Raw genomic sequence first — 23761 nt, forward strand, 5'->3', positions numbered from 1 at the left:
GCATGAATTTATTCAATGAATTGCTTTAATAAATGACTGCATATCTTCTGGCACCCTGTATTAGAACTGCATACGTTTTAAGTGTGGTGTTTTTATTAATATTCAGTACTTTATCAAGCAATCCATTAAGCACGTGGGCAATATCGTGAGTTAACTGTGATCTGTAAGTTGTGGGAGAGTAGATTAGTGTTAGTATTACCCTATGACAGCTTTCTGGTGACCGAAATATCAGCATTTGGACATTATCTTCATAACTACGTTGGCTCTGGAGTGCCATCTGTCGATGTAGACTTGATGGAATGGTTGGCTTAAATAGTTTTTCCTCTGAATTCAATCATCCACTCTCCGCGCCGTCCGGTATGCAGATGGTAGCCGCTTTGGTGAGGGCCATCTCGAACAGCAACGATCTGGAGACGACCAAAGGAGCCGTGGGGACTCTGCACAACCTGTCACATCACCGTCAAGGTCTCCTGGCCATCTTCAAGAGTGGTGGCATTCCAGCACTCGTCAAACTGCTCAGGTGAGGTACCAATTTGGCTCAACTCTGGTCGAATTGCTCCCAAATCGTCCAGCTACCCGGAAGACTGAGGGAATGTGACCATTTTCAGTTGGAAAACCTTGGAAAAAATGAAATATTTTATTGTTATTAATGTTAGTACACACTGAGATGAGTCTGTCAGAGCAAAGCTTGTGTTTTCTTTGGAGAAATTCATCAGGGAAGTGCTCGTGGCATACTTGGCATTTACTTGACGTAGGCACATGGAATAAATAAGAATATTTTTTTGGTACAATGCCCGTAAGAACACAGAAACGAACTGAAATTCTTAATTTTTCCATTTGGTCCATGGAATACCTATTCATTTTGTTTTATTTCACCAATGCGGGCACTTACTGGGTTCGTCTGGAAAATAAGTGTACTGAGCTCAGGAAAAAATATTTATTACACTTTTACATATCTTAAGCTAATATTCCTCAAAATAGGACCCTTGTGAGTCGATACACTTGTTCCAGTGGCGTTCCCATTCCTGGAACGCTCCCGCGAAGGCATCATCGGGAACCTCTCGAAGACTCGTCGTCGACCTCTTCTCTGCCCTCCACGAACATCTTGTGCCACCGAAAGATCATGTTTCTGGACATGGCTGACTCCCCGTAAGCCTGGTTAATCATTCCGACAGTTTCGGTAGACGATTTCCCAAGCTTTACCGCAAATTTGATGGAATAACGCTGCTCGAAAAACTTCGGCATCGCGTTCCGTGACGTGGGTCGAAGCGTGGAGGTTCGCGCTAACAGAATTCCTCACTACACCACAGCTCAGAGCCGACTGCCTTTTTCAGCGTCGCTTGCCAACATACCCCCCTCCAATCTCAGCCCATCAGAGCGGTGCTGGGCGCGCCTGGAGCGGCGCACCCAGCCCAGGAGTCGGTACACTTATTTTCCGGACGAACCCTGTAAATGTTGGTCTGTCTGTCATATTCTTGCTTTTATCTCGCCGAAAATATTAATGGCATCACGCCAACGGATTAATTTGTTTGCAGTTGCCAAGGAGCCATTTTATTTCCCTTAACAAAGTGTGTTTGCAAGATAATGTGGCTCTAAAAAGGTTCATCTATGAGAGATGATATTGTAATGAAGGGCTCTATGAGTCTTTCACAATAGGTTTGAGATTAATAATTTACTTACCCAAGAGGAAAGCTATATTTCTATTTGTTTTACGTGAATGTAATCATTTTCTGAGTTAATGACAGGTGGTAGGGATTGTCGAAGGAAAAATTTGAAATTTATGTATATTATTATGTATGTATGTGTTATGTAATATATATATATATATATATGTGTGCGTCACGGTAGTCCAGGGGGTAGAGTGCTGGACTACTGACCAGAGGGTCCCGGGTTCGATTCCCGGGCAACTCTCTGGGCACCTGCAGCTCCACCCAAGCTAAAGTGATTTTTAACCAGATCTTCCTGGGTAACCGTAACTGACACAGGAAAGGAACTGGCCCCCTGAAATACCATGTGTGAATTTCACACGCCGTCGGGCTTAGTACTGGGTGAACTCTACCATCACACACACAAAACCGACCTTCGGGTTGATTACTGTAGTATTGGTTTTACATACATATATATAAATATATATTTTATTTATATGTATCAATATATATGTATATATACATATAACTATGTGTATATACATATATATATATATATATATATATATATATATATATATATATATATATATAAATGTTGTGTGTATATATGTTTTTGTTCACTTATGAGGGTAGGGGGGCCAGTTCCTTTGCCTGTGCAGGTTATGGTTTCCCAGGAAGACCTGGCACCCAAAAAATCACATAGCTTGGGTGGAGCTACAGGTGCTAAGAGTGTCTTGCCCGGGAATCGAACCCGGGACCCTCCGGTCAGTAGTCCACCACTCTAACCCATGGACTGTCGTGGCCCACATATATATATATATATATATATATATATATATAAATATATACACCCTGGATCCTGGTTTAATGTACCGCGGTTCAGGGATTTAAAGAAACCAGAAATGAGTGTTGACCCAAATGTCACTATTGTACTGTTTCTTACTCTTGGCACGCAGTTCCCCAGTGGAGTCGGTGCTCTTCTATGCCATCACCACGCTGCACAATCTCCTGCTGCACCAGGAGGGTTCCAAAATGGCAGTGCGCTTGGCTGGAGGTCTCCAGAAGATGGTTGCCCTCCTGCAGAGGAACAACGTCAAGTTCCTGGCCATAGTGACCGACTGCCTGCAGATTCTTGCGTACGGAAACCAGGAGAGCAAGCTGATTATACTTGCGTCGCAAGGACCGGTTGAGCTGGTGCGCATTCTGCGGTCTTATGACTATGAGAAGCTTCTCTGGACCACTTCAAGGGTATTGAAAGGTGAGTCTTCAACGGTAGATCTATCTATGCCCTTCTTGTTGCCCTTCTGTTGTCGGTCGTTGAGTGAAACATCTGATTCTGACCATGTAGCTGTCTAATTTGTTAATGCAGCAGTTCCGTTTTATATTTAGTGTCCGTACATTAAGTATCAGGACTGGTTCATGACTGTTCCTGGAAAAATCTAAATTTATTGCAGTTTTCATTAAAATTACTTAATAATCTTCAAAATACATTCCTCCTACATTGGTACATGCTTAGTTTAGTGGGTCTGCCACTCATCAAAAGCCCGCTGGAAGTCAGTTTCCTGATTACTGTTGAGAGCCTTTGTCGTCTCCTCTTGAACCACCTCGGTGGAGTCGAACCGATATCCTTTGAGCTCCTATTAAGCTATCCTTTGATGTCCATTTGAGCTATACTTTGAGCTCCTATTAAGCTATCCTTTGATGTCCATTTGAGCTATCCTTTGAGTTTCTTTTGAGCTATCCTTTGAGTTTCTTTTGAGCTATCCTTTGAGTTCCTTTTGAGCTATCCTTTGAGTTCCTTTTGAGCTATCCTTTGAGTTCCTTTTGAGCTATCCTTTGAGTTCCTTTTGAGCTATCCTTTGAGTTCCTTTTGAGCTATCCTTTGATTCCCTTTTGAGCTATCCTTTGAGTTCCTTTTGAGCTATATTTGAGTTCTTTTTGAGCTATCCTTTGAGTTCCTTTTGAGCTATCCTTTGAGTTCCGTTTGAGCTATCATTTGAGTTCCTTTTGAGCTATTCTTTGAGTTCCTTTTGAGCTATCCCTTGAGTTCCTTTTGAGCTATCCTTTGAGTTCCTTTTGAGCTATCCTTTGAGTTTCTTTTGAGCTATCCTTTGAGTTTCTTTTGAGCTATCCTTTGAGTTCCGTTTGAGCTATCCTTTGAGTTCCGTTTGAGCTATTCTTTGAGTTCCTTTTGAGCTATCCTTTGAGTTCCTTTTGAGCTATCCTTTTGAGTTCCTTTTGAGCTATCCTTTGTGTTCCTTTTGAGCTATCCTTTGAGTTCCTTTTGACCTATCCTTCGGGACTGAACTAAAGTGCGCCTGAGTGGTGGGGGACCCCTCTACTGAGCTCACCGGTCGGAACCCCATCCACCACTCTGTTTAGGCTACAGTGAGCTAGTCCTGATACTTATTGTGTGGACCCTGTCATTGTTACTTTGAAACACTACGATTTTTGTAGTAATATTTCATCTGATTGAAATATTTTTATTATAAATGATATCTTGAAAAGAGCAGTATGTCCTTTTGTGCATTATGTGCCGGGAATTATTGTAAATAAAAATTTGTGGTTTACATGAAATCATGATTGATGTGAAAAAAGTGTAGTTTTGAGATAAAAAAAGGTATTTTTGGAGTACAATTTTAAGTGTTTTGAGTTTATTAATGAAATGTTTGGATGAGAATGCAATTGAAATATTGGAAAACAAAAGAGTTTGTTTGCCTAAGCATCCGGTTAATATAAATTATCCTCCTAACTCAGTTTTCTATGTACGAGGGTGTTTCGAATAGTAAGGTCTCCTAATTGTTTTCATATAAAATCAAATTTATTCCCAGCTTTGCGTACATTGTTGGAAAGTTTTAGCTTTTAGCTATTTTTCTACGTAGTCGCCTTGACGTCCAATCACTTTTTGAATCATTCTAAGCAGCTTTTTAATACTGGCATTGTACATTTCTCCCGCCACGTCACACAAAGCCAACTATGACGACTTCTTCTTGCATTTTTCCTCGTCTGACTTGAATTTCTGTCCTCCTAAGGTGTTTTTTGAGAGCGGGAAACAAGTGGTAGTCACTTGGAGGGCAACGTCCTCTGGGCTGTAAGGAGGGTGGTCGATGATATATCCCATCAGCCGAATTCATTGAGTAGGGTGGTCGTTTGATGTGAAGACACGTGGACGTGCATTGTATTATGATATGCAAACACACTCCTTTTGGTGAGGGGACAGACACCTTGTTTGTAACTGATTGAACTCCGACACGCAATATTCTGCAGCACAGAGAAGTAGCCACTCTCTCTCTTCATTCATTAAGGCCTTCCTTTATCTAAATGAAGGGTAATTCCCTCTGGTTATTGGGCACGACCATCTCGTCAATTGGAGCCACCGTTGTTGATTCCAATGGCAAACTCGGGCCGCCCCATCCACCGCTGCTCATCGTGGACGTTCTCCCGGCCATCTCAATAAACTCCCAGCACCACTTCCGATGCACGTTTTTGATATCCATAATACACTTCTCACCGTGCATTTCCACTAAATGGCAGGATGAATTTATTATATCTGAGAAGCAGTCGTTGCAGTTGGCTTTGTGACATGGTGGGAGAAAGGTACGATGCCGGTATTTTTGAGAAGCTGCTTACAAGGATGCAAAAAGTGATTGATCGTCAAGGCGACTCTGTGGAATATTATTATTATTATTAAAAATACACATGTGCTAATAGACATTGTCAGGTGGCACACAAGTCCCAAATAATTGCAAAAGATAATACATAAAACTAGACTTCAAAACACAAATCTCTTTAACAAAACAAGTGAATCCCCATCCCATTTACAACCATTAATCAGCAAGAAAAAAAAAGATAAATTGAAAAAAAATTAAGCTATTACATATAATACAATATACCACTCATCAATCAAATTATTACATATACAGGTATACCTTACATCTTTTCTTAAAAGTATACACTCTGTATAAGGAAAGAGCTCAGATATTTTTGCAGGTAAGGTGTTCCAATCAACAATTGTTCTATTTAGAAAAGAAAATTTCTTCAAATTAGTTCTCTGTGCCCAGCATTTTACCTTGAATTTGTGGTCATTTCTCCCTTTTGAAATGTGGGTTCCCCGCCTCTTTCCTTAGCTCTGCTGTCCAGGCTTTCTCTCCCATTCAGAATGCGGAATATTCCACTACGAAGTCTGCTTACTTTCCTTCTAATTTCTAGAGGTTCCCAGACCAGCGTTTCTAGCATGTCAGACACACTCTCCATCCTCCTATGCTTCCCCAGTACATATCGGGCAGCCTTTCTTTGCACCTTTTCCAGTTTTTAAATATGACCTTCTTCATGAGGGTCCCATACAAGAGAAGCGTACTCTAAAATTGGTCTTACTAGGGTCTGATATGCCTTCTCCTTGGTTGCTCTAACGCTCCCTTTGAGGTTTCTCATTACCCAATGAAGAGTTTTGAAAGCTTTCTTATAGATGCACTCCACATTTAGCCCCCACCCTAAGTCCTTAGTTAAATATACACCTAAGTATTTGACAGTATCACTTCTAGGAATGACATTTTCTGAGAATTTATATTCCCCATTGTTTCCATTTACCTTATTGCTAAAAGTGATGGATTTGCATTTGTTAACATTAATATCCATCCCATTTTTTGTCACCCAATCTGCCATTTTATTAATGTCCCTTTGAAGTTTGTCACGGTCTCTGTCATTTTCGACTTTCCTGTAGATAATACAGTCGTCTGCAAAAAGTCTTATCTGAGAATTAATAAAAATATGTGGAAAAATAGCTCAATTCTCAAACTTTCCCCTACGATGTAAGCAAAGTTGAGAGAATAGATTTGATTTCTCATGGGAAAATAGGTGGACCTTGCTTTTAAAATCGTCCTGGTATATGGTTAATGTTGTCATAGACTGTGTTTGGGCGTGCAAAGGGTTGCTTGTGATTTTCTCGAGTGTCGCGTATGTTTTTGGAATGGTATGGTGATGTTTCTCTTGCGTTGTTTTGACAGTTCTGTCGGTGTGCTCAAGCAACAAGCCGGCCATTGTCGAGGCTGGCGGGATGCAGGCTTTGGCCATGCACCTGGGAGATCCTTCACAACGCCTCGTCCAGAATTGTCTGTGGACTTTGCGGAACCTTTCTGATGCCGGAACCAAAGTTGTGAGTAAACCACAGAATCCCCGAAAGGAAGAAGGGTGGGAATGGGTAGAATAGGCTTGCGTTTGTAAACCCTAAAACAATAATTTGCATTGCAAAGATGACTAATGATGGCTTTCGTGCGAAATCTACACTTGCTCACAGGTAATATATTGCAAAAATGGCATTTTTGCAAACTGTTCCTTGTGTGTATCACATACAATACTTAGTATTGTGTTATAACTTGGGTTTAAAGTCGTAAGTAAACCGTTTTGCACACTCCAAAGCCTTCCTTTCAACCTTTTTAATGTCCTGAATGTGCAAAAAATGTTCCGATTGGCTCAAAAACAGTGTTTAACCTTGAGTTTGCATTATAATTCAGTCATTTTTCGATCTTAAATCGGATACATTCTACTGATTAGTGCAAAATTAAGTATAGAATACTATATGGGCAGTTTATCTAAATGGGAAATAGGTAAAGGCTTACCAAAGCCAAATCTATCTTAGTTATGATTCAAATTACGTCAAATTTTCACTTGTCAATGCTAAGTCTCTCTTGCTGGCTCCTTGGAATTTTAATAACACTTGAATCGTTAAGATAATTAAATTCTCTTTTATACTTAATGATGTGCTTTTATTATAAATACTAAATTTTCAAAAATGTATCATTTTCTTAGGAACTAGACTTAAATTTCGGAGTTTAAAATCGAAGGGGTGTTGATATTGTTTATATTTTTGATTTAAACAGTTCTATTCTATTGCCTTACTATTTTTATTTCATTTAACGTATCTCTTTAGCTTTCGTTAGCCCATAGGGGTTCACATTATTCTTTAACCCTCTTAGTGCGGCGGGGATTTCAGGTGTACTCAGTGAGAAGTGCGAAGGGTAATTTAAGAAAATGTATCACCTTAGGAAAAAGAAAACATTATGAAGTTATTTGTTTAGATATCCACATGCAGTTTTTTTATTTTATAATAAAATATTGTAGTTAATAATGATGTAATACATTTACATCATCTGAATAATAAATGTAATTATTACAGTATCATAAATTTGAAGAATATTTTTTAAAAAACATTTTTCAATTAAACTATGATATTTAAATATAATAAACAATCAAAAAGACATGTAGAAAATATTATAAATAAATAAAGAAAAACCAGTGAGTTACAAATTTTTTTGTCAGCCTCTGCATAGTTCGATTTTGTTGAAAAGGCTGATCTCACCTTAGTCAAATTGGAACTTTTCCCCATTTCCTTGAGACTGCGGCAATGTGCTTACAATCTAAAGGGAGGAAAAAACCAAGTTCTAACTCACAGAGAACTGCTGACAATGTAATCCATTACACAGGGCGCAATTGATTAGATACGACGGACGGCAAGAGAAACCAAAATGATTACAAAGCAGTGCTCTCATTTCCATCGTCTCAACAAAGTCTGAATAAGCAGTTATATATCAACACCATAACACATTCAAGAGATTACAGATGAAAACAGATTAGTAGCCTTTCAGTAGCTTTTCGTAGTGGAAAGACTACTCAGAGAAAAAAACGAGCAAACAATTAGGCTGAGCTTCCCGACATGTACAAAACTGAACGAAAAATTATAGTAAGAAATATACTTTTTTAAAAGCATTTAAAATTATTAAAAAAAAAATTTTAAAAAATAGTTACGTAATTCTATGGAATTCACCCTATCGATAGTACAAAAACCATAAATTATCAAAGATAAAACCATAAGTTACAACAATTTAAACAATAACCTACGCAAGAGCCGATATATCGGCCCGCCGCACTTTTCGCCAGGGATACGAAAGCCAATATATCGGCCTGCCGCACTAAGAGGGTTAAGGTGGAGAGAGAATACATAGCTTTAGTTTTCATTTCATAATTCATTCAATGTAAATGTGAACTGCCTCTTAAATCAATCTGTTTCTATGATTTGATGCATTGAATCTGTCTATTTACACCCTTTCGTAATAATGACTTAGCAATTGAAAGAACTGCAATTACAATTGCCTTGAAACTCTTGAATTAATTGAGAAAAAATAGGTATTAGGGTATTATTTTGGTCAGTTGGTATAACATGGGTTTGTTAGAACTTCCGTAGTGCCTACAAAAACGCATCAATCGGAATGGCAATTATGTTGAAAGATAGAGGAATGTTTAAACTTTAAAATTATGTTGTTATAATGGACAATAATAGTTTCTGTCGGGTTGAAAAAAAATTACATTTGCCATTGTCGCCTTTGGATTGTGAGAGAGTTTTGTTTGTCTGTGGTTTTCGAAGGAATACAAAGCTAATTTCAAAAGTACAGTCTCCACATGTTCTTAGAAACCAAAAGAACCATTCATTTTCAATAATTAATGCAAAAGTTTAAACATTGAACATTATTTGTTGATATGATCACCAAATGCAGATGTTTCGTTGGGGAAGCACTCAGGGAGTGAATTCAGTCTAGTTCAGTTAAGAGTTTAGTGTTATATTTAATATTTAAATGAGTTCATTTAATTCCTATTCATAATTTTAAACAAATTTGAATCAATTAATTAATATCATAGTTTATATTTAAGTTTGAGAAGGTAGGAGTTAGTTTTTTAGAGGGAAAATACCTGATGATGTTGATTCCAGAGCTGATATTTCTGTGTTTTTGTTGAAATAATAATAATGATGTTTCTTTCGTAAAAATGGCTGTAATATGAAAATAAATGTGCTTATTATTCATAGGAAACTCATATTAATTGAAAATGAATGAGGAAGTGTACTTCTCTCGTGTTCTAATCAAAATTATTAGATTTTTTCAATCTATTTCGGTTCATATCATTGTAATCCTGTTTATAATCCATCCATATCTTTTGATTCAAGAGAGAAATTGAACCGAGGAAGAGGAAAGGGTGTAGCTACCGTAGTTTTTGTGGTTTCGGCAGAAGGAACAGGCTGTCGAAACCAAACGAGTTGCTCGGAGGTGAATGCATGCAATATTGAAGTGTTCCCGATGCCATGATATTCCGTTTTCTTTCTCCGCAGGACGGCCTGGAAGGTTTACTCCAAAGTCTGGTACAGTTGCTGTCGTCTGGTGACGTAAATGTCGTCACTTGTGCCGCCGGTATCCTGTCCAACTTGACTTGCAACAACCAGCGGAACAAGGTGGCCGTGTGCCAAGTTGGTGGCGTGGATGCCCTTGTTCGTACCGTGCTCAATGCCGGAGACCGCGAGGAGATCACAGAACCAGCCGTGAGTATAGATTAAGCTCTCGTACTTCGTCGTGCCTCTTTCGGTACCTGTGCCGTGGTTTAAAGTCGGTTTTCTGTAACGTTTTTTAAGTTATGCCTCTAGAAAGGTCTTGGGACACAGTGTTAATGTGTTAGCAAGTGGGCCGTTCGATAAGTCCTTGGTCATAAGTGGGAAAACACATTATTGGCAATTTTTTTTCGAGTTTGGAAGTACGAAGGAAGGCTGAAAAATAAAGCACTTATGTTTGTAGACCACCACAAACAAAATGACCATAAGAAGTACTCCTGGTGGGCATGTGGAAGTAACATTGCCATTCAACACACAATTTTTACCTTCACCTAAATCATCATGAAGTGTAATGATTATCCTTTGAGGTATCTCTTTGAGTTGAGAAGAAATAAATAATAAAAATCGCAGAAGGCATCGCAAGGTATCGCATTAAGGGGGAATAATAATGAGAAGGAGGGTTTTGTGTGTTTGTGTTCTCTGTGTCTTTGAGATGGTGCGGTGGACCCATCGTGAACACAGATTTATCACGGAGAGGTATTATCATCCCAATTAATACTCAATAAACAATAATGAAGCCGACACCACGTTCCACATTGGATATATTATTCCAATATATATAGTATGGTGTGATATATGCGATACATACGCTTTTGATATGAGTGATTTGCCTTTGGTCATTTTCGAATCAAATCTTCAAGAAGACGAGTTTGCTTTGATGTTTATATAATCGTCTGTGGGTCAGTGATCTCGGACGTCCGCTGCTCGTGTTTCATCCTACAATAATTAATGGCTTTTCCCAGACTCTCAACCACGATATTCTAAATAACAACGAAAAAATTCACTTAATAAACAGCCTTTTGAACGACGTTTTTTATCTCAGTAGGAGTAACTTTTTAATAGTCAAGCTGTTTCAACTCGCAAATGCTGACATATATAGCACACACTGGAACTCCATAATACTTCCGCTTCTCAAAATACTACACTGGATGAATAATGTAACGACCTCAAACCTAAGCATGCGTGTTGAAAGGGGGAATGTTACTTCCACATGCCACCAGGAGTGCTATAGATGGTCTTTTCAGTTGTATTACCAGAACACATCTACATACTTTGCTTCTCAAAATACTACACCGGATGAATGTAATGCCCTCATACCCACATATGTGTTTTGTGCGGAATGTTACTTCCACATGACACCAGGAGTGCTCATGAAGGTCATTTTTTTTTGAAGTACCAGAACACGTCTTCATACTTTCGCTTCTCAAAATACTACACTGGGTATATGTAGTTGATCTCAAACCTTCACATGCGCGCGGTGTAGGGGAATGTTACTTCCACATGCCACCAGACCAGGAGTGTTTCTGAAGTTCATTTTGATTATGGTCTAAAAGCAAGTGTGCTTTAGTTTTCAGCCTATCATTTTATCTCTTGTGCAGTCCTCTGCTTGACGAGACTCTTTGTATAATCTTTCTCTTTGAGGAGTGATTATATCAAGGACGAAACCATTCAGGTGGTCTAGGAGTCTAGTTTAGATGAGTTTGAAGCCTTTCTAATGTTTCCATGGTTCATTTAATATGTGTACCGTCCTATGCCGTGTCCTGAATAAATCTACGGTCTTGTGATTCCTGGGAAAACCCCCTCTGGTTCATTAGAAACGGTTGCGATGACAAGGAAGTCCTCAATCGCATGCAATGATGCTCTATATTTTTCGTCTCCTATTTGTTATTGTGAGGAGAACACTAACTGAGCATGCAATTGAAGACCATACTTAATAAACCTTAAAGAGAGGGAAATATACCGCAGGTAATTGCTCTCATGAATTTGCAAAAAATCCAGACGGCACGCTTTGGCAAATTTTTTTCGCAATGTCTATCAGTTATATTGAATTTCCTTGGATTGATTCAATTTTTGAATTCACGCTCCCGTTTGTGTGTTGATGTGTTGGTAATTCTGCTATAATTTAAGGTTTAGTTTTGAAATTGACCCAGATTCTCGACCAGAGGGCCTGGGTTCGAATCCCAGGCTGTGCCAGATTGTTTTGAGTGGTGTCCCAATCCCTACTTGAGATGGGTTTTGTTGAACATCGCTTTGAGTTAGTGTACCGTCCCTCGGATGGGATGTTAAACTCTTTGATCCTTTGGTGCTTTTGTTATTATTATTATAATAAATTGCCCAGATATCACAGTACAAAAATGCCAGGTGGGTGGTGTTTGTATATGATGTAAGGCACGTTGAAAAGGAGCGAAGAGACAGCCTCGATTAAGATACATAGAGAAGGAAATGGTGCTCATAGTTACATTAATGTTAAGAAGAAACCCATGAACGTTGGCTGTAACATGCAATATCAAATTTAGATAAACCATCAATCTCCAACATGAATCAGACCATGACCATTGCTATAAAACTAAAAGGATAAACTTACTGGTCGGGAATATTGTTGAGATATATTCGCCAACCAAGTAAAACATTTTGCGCAGTAGTTATCTTTTAATTTGTGCTTAAATTCAGCAGTTACCTTTTAGTATCCTTCATACGTTTGTGTAGTCTGTCATATAATCTGATGCCCATTTCATTGGGTCTCTTAATTTCAATACTTTACAGGGCCGCACCCAAAAGTGGTAGGACTGATTTTTTTACAAGAATTTCATTGACGATATACTTATATCGACTTAATAATCTTCTAAGTGTGCTCCTTGAGCTGCTACACACTTAGTATAACGTTGCTCCCATTCCCCTTTTGCCCACTGGAAATTTTCTTTGGGGATGACGTTGATGACCCTCGTCAAAGCCTCTTGAACGGCCTTTATCGAGTCAAAACATCGTCCCTTGAGCTGTCTTTTCATCAGGGGGAAGAAGAAGAAGTCCGGTGGTGCCAGATCAGGAGAATAGGGTGGGTGCAGCAACGCTGTATTTGGCCAGGAGCTGTCGGTCAACACTCAGAATTTTCGGCACCATCTTGGCGCACACCTTGCGCATGACCAAATCCTGTGAAATAATGCATTGGACGTTGGATGCAGACAGACCCAACTGGTCTGCAATTTCTTCACTGGTTAAGCGTCGGTCTGTGTTCAGCAGTGTCCTCACTCTGTCCACATTCGTGTCGGTTCTTGCCGTCCAGAGCGATGGTTGTCTTCAACGAGCTCCCTACCCTCTTTAAACAACTTGTGCCACTCAAATACTGTGGAACGGCTTAAGGCAGTGTCCCCATAAGCCTGCTTGATGATATCGAGGGTCTCAGTTGCCGTCTTCCCGAGTTTCGCACAAAACTTCACGGAATAACGTTGCCCTGAATTCAGATTCATTTTGTTTTTCGAAGCGGACAAAAGTTGCTTCACTGAAAACAATGTCCTGACTCAACGACAGCCCGCAGGTGACTGAGGTTGGTGTTGGTCTGTTGCTAAGAGCCCCCTCCACCGTACCCTGCCAGGCAGACACCCCTCAACCGCTGTGTTCGTGCCAGAGAAAATCAGTCCTACCACTTTTGGGTGCGACCCTGTAGCTCTCGTATTCCCATAATGGATGTCATTACTTCCTCAATGTGTAATGATGATGATGATGGGCAGAGTTAAGAGAATGGTTGCCAATGTTATTTCTTATATAAAGCAGAATTAGTAACATAATGTCAATGCACGGGAGTGGTAGGAGATTTAATTCATGGGGAATAGGCCTTTGATGGAGCATTTTGAGGGTCCCTGGTGATTATTCTAATAGATTTCTTTTGCATTTTAAAGATGGTTTGAGAAATAGCAGCTGATCCCCATAATATTATACTGTAGTCTATATTTGAATAAATTTCCCATTAGTGTAAATTGAGTAGTACTGTTTTACTTGGTAGTGTCATACAGGCGTCTTAATAAGTAGCAAATTGAACTAAGCTTGTGCTGAAAGGACAGGAGGCTAATCTTGCAACCTGTATCGCTGCGTTAGAGCATAGAAATGGAAAATGTATTCTGTTAATTTTGGTGGAGATTGGGTTTTGGAAAATTACAGGGTTCGTCTGGAAAATAAGTGTACTGAGCTCAGGAAAAAAAATTTATTACACTTTTACATATCTTAAGCTAATATTCCTCAAAATAGGACCCTTGTGAGTTGATACACTTGTTCCAGCGGCGTTCCCATTCCTGGAACGCTCCCGCGAAGGCATCATCGGGAACCTCTCTAAGACTCCTCGTCGACCTCTTCTCTGCCCTCCACGAACATCTTGTGCCACCGAAAGATCATGTTTCTGGACATGGCTGACTCCCCGTAAGCCTGGTTAATCTACCGACAGTTTCGGTAGACGATTTCCCAAACTTTACCGCAAATTTGATGGAATAACGCTGCTCCAAAAACTTCGGCATCGCGTACCGTGACGTGGGTCGAGCGTGGAGGTTCGCATTAACAGAGCTCCTCACTACACCACAGCTCAGAGCCGACTGCTTTTTTCAGCGTCGCTTGCCAACATACCCCCCTCCAATCGCAGCCCATCAGAGTAGTGCTGGGCGCACCTGGAGCGGCGCGCCCAGCCCAGGAGTCAGTACACTTATTTTCCGGACGAACCCTGTAAGTGAAGAAATATCAAAAAAATTGTTTCTCTATCAGACCGTCAGATTTTCACCCCTGCGTTGTACACCCCGAAAGAATTGAGCTGGGAACTACTCAACAAACACAACAATGTCCTATTTCACCACTCTCATGGACGGAGTTCAGAGATATTCTAAAAAAATATTTAAATGTCTGTCGAAAAATCTAAAATTAATGTATTATGTAATGTATGAATTAAAACAATTATCAACACTTTATTCCATAAACCACGCATACCATTGTTTCCCGCAGGTTTGCGCATTGCGTCACCTGACGTCACGTCATGTGGAAAGCGAGATGGCCCAGAATGCAGTGCGTCTCAACTATGGTTTGCAGTCTATTGTGAAACTTCTCCACCCGCCGTCACGCTGGCCGCTTGTCAAGGCGGTGATCGGTCTTGTGCGCAACCTTGCGCTCTGCCCGGCCAATCATGCTCCCTTGCGTGACCATGGCGCAATACATCACCTCGTCAGGCTCTTGCTCAGGGCCTTCCAGGATACGCAACGCGTGAGTAATTTTGCAGACTTGTATGTGAAGTACGCAAGGTCTTGTTGATTTATTTCAGGTGGAGTCCCGAAGTTTGATTTTGTCCCGGTCGAGGCGAATTGTTTTTGTACCCAGTTGTTGTTGCGTTGGTTGTTGTGTTGTTGTGTACACGTAGCGGCTGACTCTGTTTAGAAGTTACTGTTGCGCCTCCTCCCGCAGTTTTGCGGAAAGAATAGTATGTTTATTGTATAACTTGTAATATTTCCCAGCAAATTTTCTTGAATATTAATGTTTTTTGTTGATATTTTTTGCAAATTCTGTCATATTTCTCTTTTTTTTAAATAGCCCGGCAATTTTTGCACAAATTCTAACAATTGTGTATGCCTATTGAAAGTGTGTAGGCGTTTACGTACACATTAGATTATATTTTCATGAATAACAATGTTTTTGTTGATATTTTTGCAAATTCTGCCAGATTTCTCTATTTTTTTAATAGCCCGGCAATTTTTGCACAAATTCTAACAATTATGCATTCCTTTTGGATATGTTTAGGAGTCTACGTAAACATTAGATTGTATTTTAATGTATAGTAATGTTTTTGTTGGTATTTTTTGCAAATTCAGCCAGAATTATATCTTTTTTTTAAATAGCCCTGCAATTTTTGCACAAATTCAAACTATTATGCACTCCTTTTGGATATGTTTAGGAATCTTAAGTACGCATTAGATAATATTTTCATTGAATAATAAAGTTTTTGCGGATATTTATGCAGCTAATTCTGTCATATTTTTCTATTTTATAATAGCCTGGCAATATTTGCTCAGATTCAAACAATTCTGCATGCTTTTCGAAGGGTTTTTAAGAGTCTCTTTACACATGAGATTACATTTTCAAGAATATTAAAGTTTTGGAAGATATTTTTTTGCAACTTTTGCCCCATTTCTCTTTTTTGAAATAGCACGGCAAGTTCTGCATGAATTCCAACAACTGCGCATGTCTCTCTGAAAGGGTTTAGAAGTCCCAATTACCGTAGAGATTGATGTGTACGTGAATATGCACAGTATTTGTGAATGCTACAAAAACCAAGTTGTATTTAACAGTTTTTAATGGCTTTTGAGTGCGTTTTTCATTATTATTTAACACATCTTTCAATACACGTCTGTTGACTTCTCTCATAGATGTTGACTTGAGTCTATTGAGTTAATTTAATCCCTCGGAAGTTGGCGAGGAAGAATTGTTCAAATGATCCGGAATGAAGTCCGCAATTGCATGCAATGATGCTCATATTTTTCGTCTCTGAAACATGAAGTGAGGAGAAGAAGTACTGAGCATGCAATTGTAGACCGTTCTCTTTGCTTATGTTTCTCATTACACTTGAAATAATCTCCCAAATCAGTTGCTTCAATTATTTCCCGGTCTCCTCGCTCGTACCTTGATATTGGTGCCAGTTATCATAACATACGATGCACCAAGCGGTCCTGTCTTGCTTTCATCATCGTTTGGCCTTTTCCGTGGACGCTAAATTGAAATAGGTGATGAAATAATCCAGTTTTGGGAGTGGAAATGTCTCTCTGTGCTGTGGTCTATGGCTGTGGAGTGTAATTACTCTATTTTCTGGTGTTTTCCGTGATAAATGCTGTTATTAATGTGATGGGTCGTCTGACACTGGCCCGGCAAGTTTTTCACCGATTTAAACAGTTATGTATGTCTCTCATGTAGGGTTTAGAAGTCTACTTACAATAGAGGTTAATATTTTCATGTTTAAAAAGGTTTTTGTGGTAGTTTTTGGTGAATTCTGCCATATTTTTCTGTTTTTAAATAGCCCTGCAATTGTCGAATGAGTTATAGTCGCATAAGTTATAGTTGCATGTCTCTCAAAAAAGGGTGTACGAGTGTACCTACCATAGAGATTACGTTGTAATGTGAATAATTATAATGTTTTTGGAGATATTTTTGCAAATTCTGCCATAGTTTTGTCTTTCTTTAAATAGCTCTGCAATTTTTGCACAAATTCAAGGAATTAGGAATTATTCAAATCTCTGGAATGTTTGTTAGGAGTCTACTTAAACATGAGATTATGTTTTCATGATTTATATTATTGTATTTGCTGATATTTGTGCAAATTCTGCCGTATTTCTCTTTTTTTTACAAAAGTATTGCAATTTTGGAATAAAGTCATACTATAATTCAAATCTCTCGAATCGGTTTTGGTAGTCTTAGTACACATTAGATTAAATTTTGACTAATAATAATGTTTTTGCATATATATTATTCGCAGTATTTGCCATATTTCTCTTTTTTTACATAAGTATCGCAATTTTTTTGCAAATTGAAGCGATTATGAACACCTCTCTGAAAGGGTTTAGGAGTTAACCTACAAATGTGATTACATTTTAATGTTAAATAACGTTTTTGCATGTATTTTTTGCAAATTTTGCCATATGTCTCTTTTTTACAATAGCACTGCAATTGTCTCATAAGTGCAAACATTTACGTATGCCTCGGAAAGTGCTTAGGAGGAGTGTTACTTACACATGCGATTACATTTTAATGTTTAATAATGTTTTCGGTGATAATTTTTGCAACATATGTTATATTTTTCATTTTTTAATATGGCCCAGCAAATTTTGCACTATTTCAAACAGATATTCAAATCTCTCGAAAGGATGTAGATGTCCACCTTACCATAGAGATTAAATTTTCACAAATAATGATGTTTTTCGGGGTTATTTTTTTCCAATTTTTGTCTAATTTCTCATTTTTACAATAGTAATGCTATTTTTGCACAAATTGAAACTATAATGAATACATCTCAAAAGGTTTTTTAAGAGTCTACCCACACAGGAGATAACATTTTAAGGAATAATAATGTTTTTTCTGTTAATTTTTGCAACATCTGCGATGTTTTTTGTCCTTTTCTAAAGTAACCCGGCAAATTTTCTGCAAATCGAAACAATTAGGCATGTCTATATTAACGGTTAAGGAGTCTTATGTACCATAGATATTATATAGTCATAAATAACGTTGTTTCTGCGTGTATTGTTTGCAAATTTTCCTGGATTAGGTTCCCATTCATTCGAAATAATAATCCCGTTTGTGTTTATTTGTTATAAAAAAGTATTGTTTCTTTTTTTAATGTGGAAATGGTTTTTTAATTCATTTTTTTGGTCCTTTTTTAAAACAAATTTAGGTGTGTATTCAGCTTTTGGAAGATGTGTGCAAAAATATTTTGGCAATAGCCCAGTTGGTGTTTTCTTAGCTTATTTGCGTAAATATTATACCTCCCGCAGTTGTTTTTGGTGTCAATACAATTAATTATTTTATCTAAACACAGTTTCAATTGAAAAGAGTATGGTTCCAGAATGAATTATATTCGATGCGCAAGGCTTGGCCTTGCGCAAAGGTTGTACAATTTGTTGCGCAAAGATAAAAGGTTGTACAATTTGTTGCGCAAAGATAGTCCAATTATATTGTACTATCTTTAATTTATTTTGAATTATATTTGTTGCGCAATTATAGTACAATTTGCGTGGGTGACAGTTGCGTTCTCCCCTCTTACAGCAACGCACATCGGTTGCCAGCGGCGGTGGAGGGACCGGCAATGGGGGAGGGGGAGGATCCTATACAGATGGCGTGCGCATGGAGGAAATCGTGGAGGGGACTGTTGGCGCTCTGCATATCCTTGCGCGTGAGTCACACAACCGCGCAGTCATCAGAGGCCAGCTTGTCATTCCCATATTTGTGCAGGTGAGTCCGGAAACCGGGTTGAACCATACTCATACCGTATTTCTAACTTCTTAATCATTAAACATTTTTTTAAACCTTAAGAAAATAACTCTTATGAATATTAATAATTAGTACTAGTGTTTATAATCTTTTGATTCCATTGTATAGTCTCCTGGGTACAATATTCATTCTTGCATAATTTGATTTTACAGTTAGTTCAGAGGATTATGGAATTACTAATTTATAACTGTACTTAGATACATTTTTGTTAAATATAAACGTTTTTTGCTGATAAATTAGCCTGGCAAATTCTAACAATAATGGATGCCTTTCAAAATGGTTTTAAGGAGTCTACCCGCACATGAGAATACATTTTCATTAAATATTAACGTTTTTGTCGAAAAATTTGCAATTTCTTCTAAACTTGTCTTTTTTTTTAATTTGCCAGGCAAATTCTAACAATAATGAATGCCTCTCAAAATGGTTTTAAGGAGTCTACCTGCACATGAGAATACATTTTTGTTAAATATTAATGTTTTTTGCTGATAAATTTGCAATTTCTTCTAATCTTATCTTTTTTTTTAATTTGCCAGGCAAATTCTAACAATAATGAATGCCTCTCAAAATGGTTTTAAAGGGTCTACCCGCACATGAGATTACATTTTTGTTAAATATTAATGTTTTTGCTAAAAAATTTGCAATTTCTTCTAAACTTATCTTTTTTTTTAATTAGATTGGCAAATTCTAACAATAATGGATGCCTCTCAAAATGGTTTTAAGGAGTCTACCCACACATGACAATAGATTTTTGTTAAATATTAATGTTTTTTGCTGATAAATTTGCAATTTCTTCTAAGCTTATCTTTTTTTTTAATTTGCCAGGCAAATTTTAACAATAATGAATGCCTCTCAAATGGTTTTAAGGGGTCTACCCGCACATGAGAATACATTTTAGTAAAATATAAATGTTTTTTGCCGATATTTTTTGCAACTTCTGAAATATATTTCTTATTTAAATTAGTCCTGCCATTTTTTTGTGTGCAAAGGAAACAATTATGCATGCCTCCCCAATAGGTTTACGGGTCTATGTACACTTGAATTTGATGTATTAATGAGTATGTATTGTATTTATACATGTGGGACAAAAGCTTAATGAGTCTTTTATAGTTGAACTGCTCTGGAGTATGATGTTCGTTAGTTTTTAACTCATACCTATCGTACATCTCTTGGTAATCAAACATTTTTACTTTGTTTATTGAGAAGTTATCCATCTATGTACAGGATGGTGGGATCAAAAAAAGACCGGACTGATTTTAAAACTAGTTTATTTCGACGTGTACGGAGCTGTATCGAACTTGTCCCCCTCAAAGTACATGCCTTGGCTGACGAAACACCTTTGCTAACGTTTCTTCATCCAGCTCTGGAACCCTGCCTAGTAAGCCGCCTTATAGGGATCGTCTTCAGGTCCACCGTACCATTAGTTTTAATGTCCGCAATCAGTGCCCTTTCGGTGAGTCGAATCGGTGCCCTTTCAAGGTTGATTTTAACTTTGGGAACCCGAAAAAAGTCTGATGGAGCCACGTCTGGAGGGAGTAGGGTGGCTATGGGATCAAGGAAGTTCCGGTTCTGGCATAAAACTCTTGTCACGATCAATGCCGTGTGAGCCGGTGCGTTATCTATGAAAATGTCTCTCAAAATTGTCTGTCAGGATCCATAACTGATGTTCACTCCCTCGGCTAACTCCCTAACAGTCAAATGGCGATTTGCCAGCACCAAAATGTTCACTAATTGGGCATTGTTGGGGTCTGTCGAAGTGGAAGGCCGCCCTGTTTGCGAATCTTCATCTGTGGAGGTTATGCCCGATTTAAAACGACTGTACCACTCAAAAAACACTACTGGATTCAAATCAAAAGCTTCATTAACCCTCTTAGTGCGGCGGGCCGATATATCGGCTTTCGTATCCCTGGCGAAAAGTGCGGCGGGCCGATATATCGGCTCTTGCGTAGGCTTTTGTTTAAATCGTTGTAACTTATGGTTTTTTCTTCAATAATTTATGGTTTTTGTACTATCGATAGGGCGAATTCCATAGAATTACATAACTAATTTTTTAATTTTTTATTAGCAATTTTAAATGCTTTTCAAAAAGTATAATTCTTACTATAATTTTTCGTTTAGTTTTGTACATGTCGGGAAGCTCAGCCTAATTGACTGCTCGTTTTTTTTCTGAGTGGTCTTTCCACTATGAAAAGCCACTGAAAGGCTACTAATTAATCTGTGTTCATCTGTAATCTCTTGAATGTGTTATGATGTCGTGGTGTTGATATATAACTGATTATTCAGACTTTGTCGAGACGATGGAAATGAGAGCACTGCTTTGTAATGTTTGGATTTTTTCAATCTTCATTTCATACTGTGCATCGTAATTCTTTCGATCGTCTGTACGTAGATTTTTGTACGGATAATGCCCGTACTATCGATGGGAAAATGTGGTACTCTCCATTCGTAGGCTATGACGTCTTATTCCATCTTCTTTTCCCACTGTTTAAAGCACCCTTTGGAAGCCCTCGGGCTTTTTAATTTTCTTGTATCGTTTCTTTGCTTTATTGTTTCCTCCACACATCTCGTGCCCAGTGATATGTCCCCTATTTTCAGATTTTTACCATTTATGGAATAGGAGGACTAGAGGGTGAGTAAAGAGGATGGGTCAAGGTGATTGATTTATCTGGCAGAAACAACGGCAAACAGTCAATGCTGAATTGGTGTGCATTGTGTCATGGTGTCATTTATTGGTGTGTGTGTGTGTGTCATCAAAGGATCCATCTATGTCCATCCAATCATGTCATTCGGTAATAAAATTAATGGTATTAGTGTGTGGGGCACTGTTGATAATTTACTATAAATTCAGTTCGCTATTCATCAGCTGATATCATTCGGATCACAGTTATTATTGTAATGACGTTTGGATAGGAAGGACAAAGGGACCATTGGACACACGATCAATGTTGTATCAGCGTCAAACACAGGTGATGGGAATAGGAAGGTCTTTCTAAAGGCCTTTGCATCTTAATCCGTCTTGGCGTCTTGTCTCGGCAATCTGGATTGATTTCAGCTGAGGGGGGAGTTAGATTTGTCACAAATATAGTTATGACCAACGTGGTAGCATAACTACTTTGCTAGAAAATTTAGGCTGGGATTCCCTCTACACAGCGGCGCTTACAATGTAGATTAAACTTATTAAATACACTTAGAAGATGGGTCCTTTTCCAAATGACATCAAGAACATACGACGAACCCTAATGTATTACTGGCGGAGGGAGCACAAGTATAAGATTAGGGAGATAGAATTGCAAGACTGATCGGTTTAAAAATGTCATTTTTTCCAGGAACAATAAGAGACCAGAATGCTTTTAATCGAAAATAAACCAGGAGTCAGCTCGACATAATAAGTATTAACCTAATTACAAGGTAGGGACTGCACATGGTTATACGATTATATTTATATTTTGTTTGCAGGTCCCCATCACCTTTCCCCATCCATTTGAAAAACCCTAACCCCCTCATCCCCTTACCCTTACCCCCTGGTGCTGCACCCCCTGCCACACACCTTTTTGGTGGCTGGCAGGGTATTGATGTAGATGTAGATCTTAAATGAAACCCTTAATCAACTTAAAAACAGATGTTTTCTTCTTCAGAGCATTACTTTCTGGACATACCTTGTATCTTATTATAATAATTCTTCTCTCATCTGGTTAGTCTTGAATCTCCTGTGGGCTTGCGTTCTTAATGTTTTGGTTTGCGTGTGTGTGTGTGTGTGTTTGTTAATAATTTGTGCCTCTCTCTTCTCAGTTGCTCTTCAATGAGATCGAGAACATTCAGCGCGTTGCGGCTGGCGTCCTTTGCGAGCTGGCGGCAGACAAGGAAGGCGCCGAGATGATAGAGCAGGAAGGTGCCACGGCACCGTTGACAGAACTGCTTCATTCGCGGAATGAAGGCGTTGGTGAGTGACTTGAAGGGTAGAGGACGGTACTTCTTTCGTCAGAAGGTAATGGTCGCAAGGAGACGCCATTCCTCTGTGGTTTCTTCCTTTCATGCCGACAGGATGTGACTTAACAGTTCGATCATTAGGCTGTTGTTTCTGTAAGCTAGCCCCGCGTTTACCGTACGGAAAATGCTCCGGCGTGGACTTGAAACCATCCAAAGCAAGGCTGTTACGCTGCTACGAACCATCTGGGACTATGATCCCGGAGAGAAACATGCTTCTGCACTGCCTAAAGATATTACTCACCCTTGAGTCTTTTCTATGTCTTCTTAAAGTTAAATTTCCCTCATAGCCGGAAGCCGCTTCACATCCGGACGGATCTCTTCCTCCGTCCTCTATAAGTTACTTTGGTATCATTTTATCCACTCCACGGTCTGGCTGTCAACTTGCTTCCTCTCTTGCCCGAGTGTAACTTCCCGCTGTGGGTAATGGGCGCTCTTGTTTCCCCGTTTTGTACATCTCTAGGCACAAAGTGCGCCAGTGGCCAGTTGGTGCTGTTACTCTGATATTCTTTATTGTAAAAAGCCGTTCCCTGTAAGCTTTCTTTTCTTCGTAGGTTAAGAATTCGTGAATGGAATGGTTTCTCGCATCACTTTGTGGGAATACCCAAAAAGAAGTTAAAATAATAGAAATGACTTTTGAAAACATCAGCTTTTGCTCCCAATTAGTCGAAAAAAAACAGAGGAAATAGCGGTGAAATCAAAATTCAAATCAACCCCCGAAAAAAAGATGTCTCGAAGTGGAAAAGGATTCTCTTTCCGGGGGAATTTATTCCCGTAGAGTCACCATATCCCTTGCAGAAAACAAGATTAAACCAGCCTTCTACGATAGAGCCAACTTGGGGACACATATCAAACCGCAAAGACCAAATTCCCAAGATGGAAAGGAGTAGAGTTTATCTATTGGGCTGCAAGTGCTCTGCTATTT

General features: G+C 38.8%; 1 protein-coding gene across 3 annotated transcripts in view; it reads left to right on the forward strand.

The window, feature by feature from the left end:
• arm (armadillo) overlaps positions 1 to 23761 on the forward strand; it is an 85558-nt gene that overhangs the window by 49374 nt on the left and 12423 nt on the right. For all 3 annotated transcript variants that reach the window (XM_071591380.1, XM_071591381.1, XM_071591382.1), the window contains 7 exons: positions 366 to 520; positions 2606 to 2907; positions 6653 to 6801; positions 9805 to 10011; positions 14836 to 15090; positions 18631 to 18816; positions 22642 to 22792. In XM_071591380.1, coding sequence (XP_071447481.1) covers positions 366 to 520; positions 2606 to 2907; positions 6653 to 6801; positions 9805 to 10011; positions 14836 to 15090; positions 18631 to 18816; positions 22642 to 22792 — 1405 coding nt within the window. The remainder of the gene's footprint in view (positions 1 to 365; positions 521 to 2605; positions 2908 to 6652; positions 6802 to 9804; positions 10012 to 14835; positions 15091 to 18630; positions 18817 to 22641; positions 22793 to 23761) is intronic.

The sequence above is a fragment of the Hetaerina americana genome, unplaced genomic scaffold (assembly GCF_022747635.1).
Source record: "Hetaerina americana unplaced genomic scaffold, ioHetAmer1.1.p SCAF_45, whole genome shotgun sequence".
NCBI classification, from domain to species: domain Eukaryota; kingdom Metazoa; phylum Arthropoda; class Insecta; order Odonata; family Calopterygidae; genus Hetaerina; species Hetaerina americana.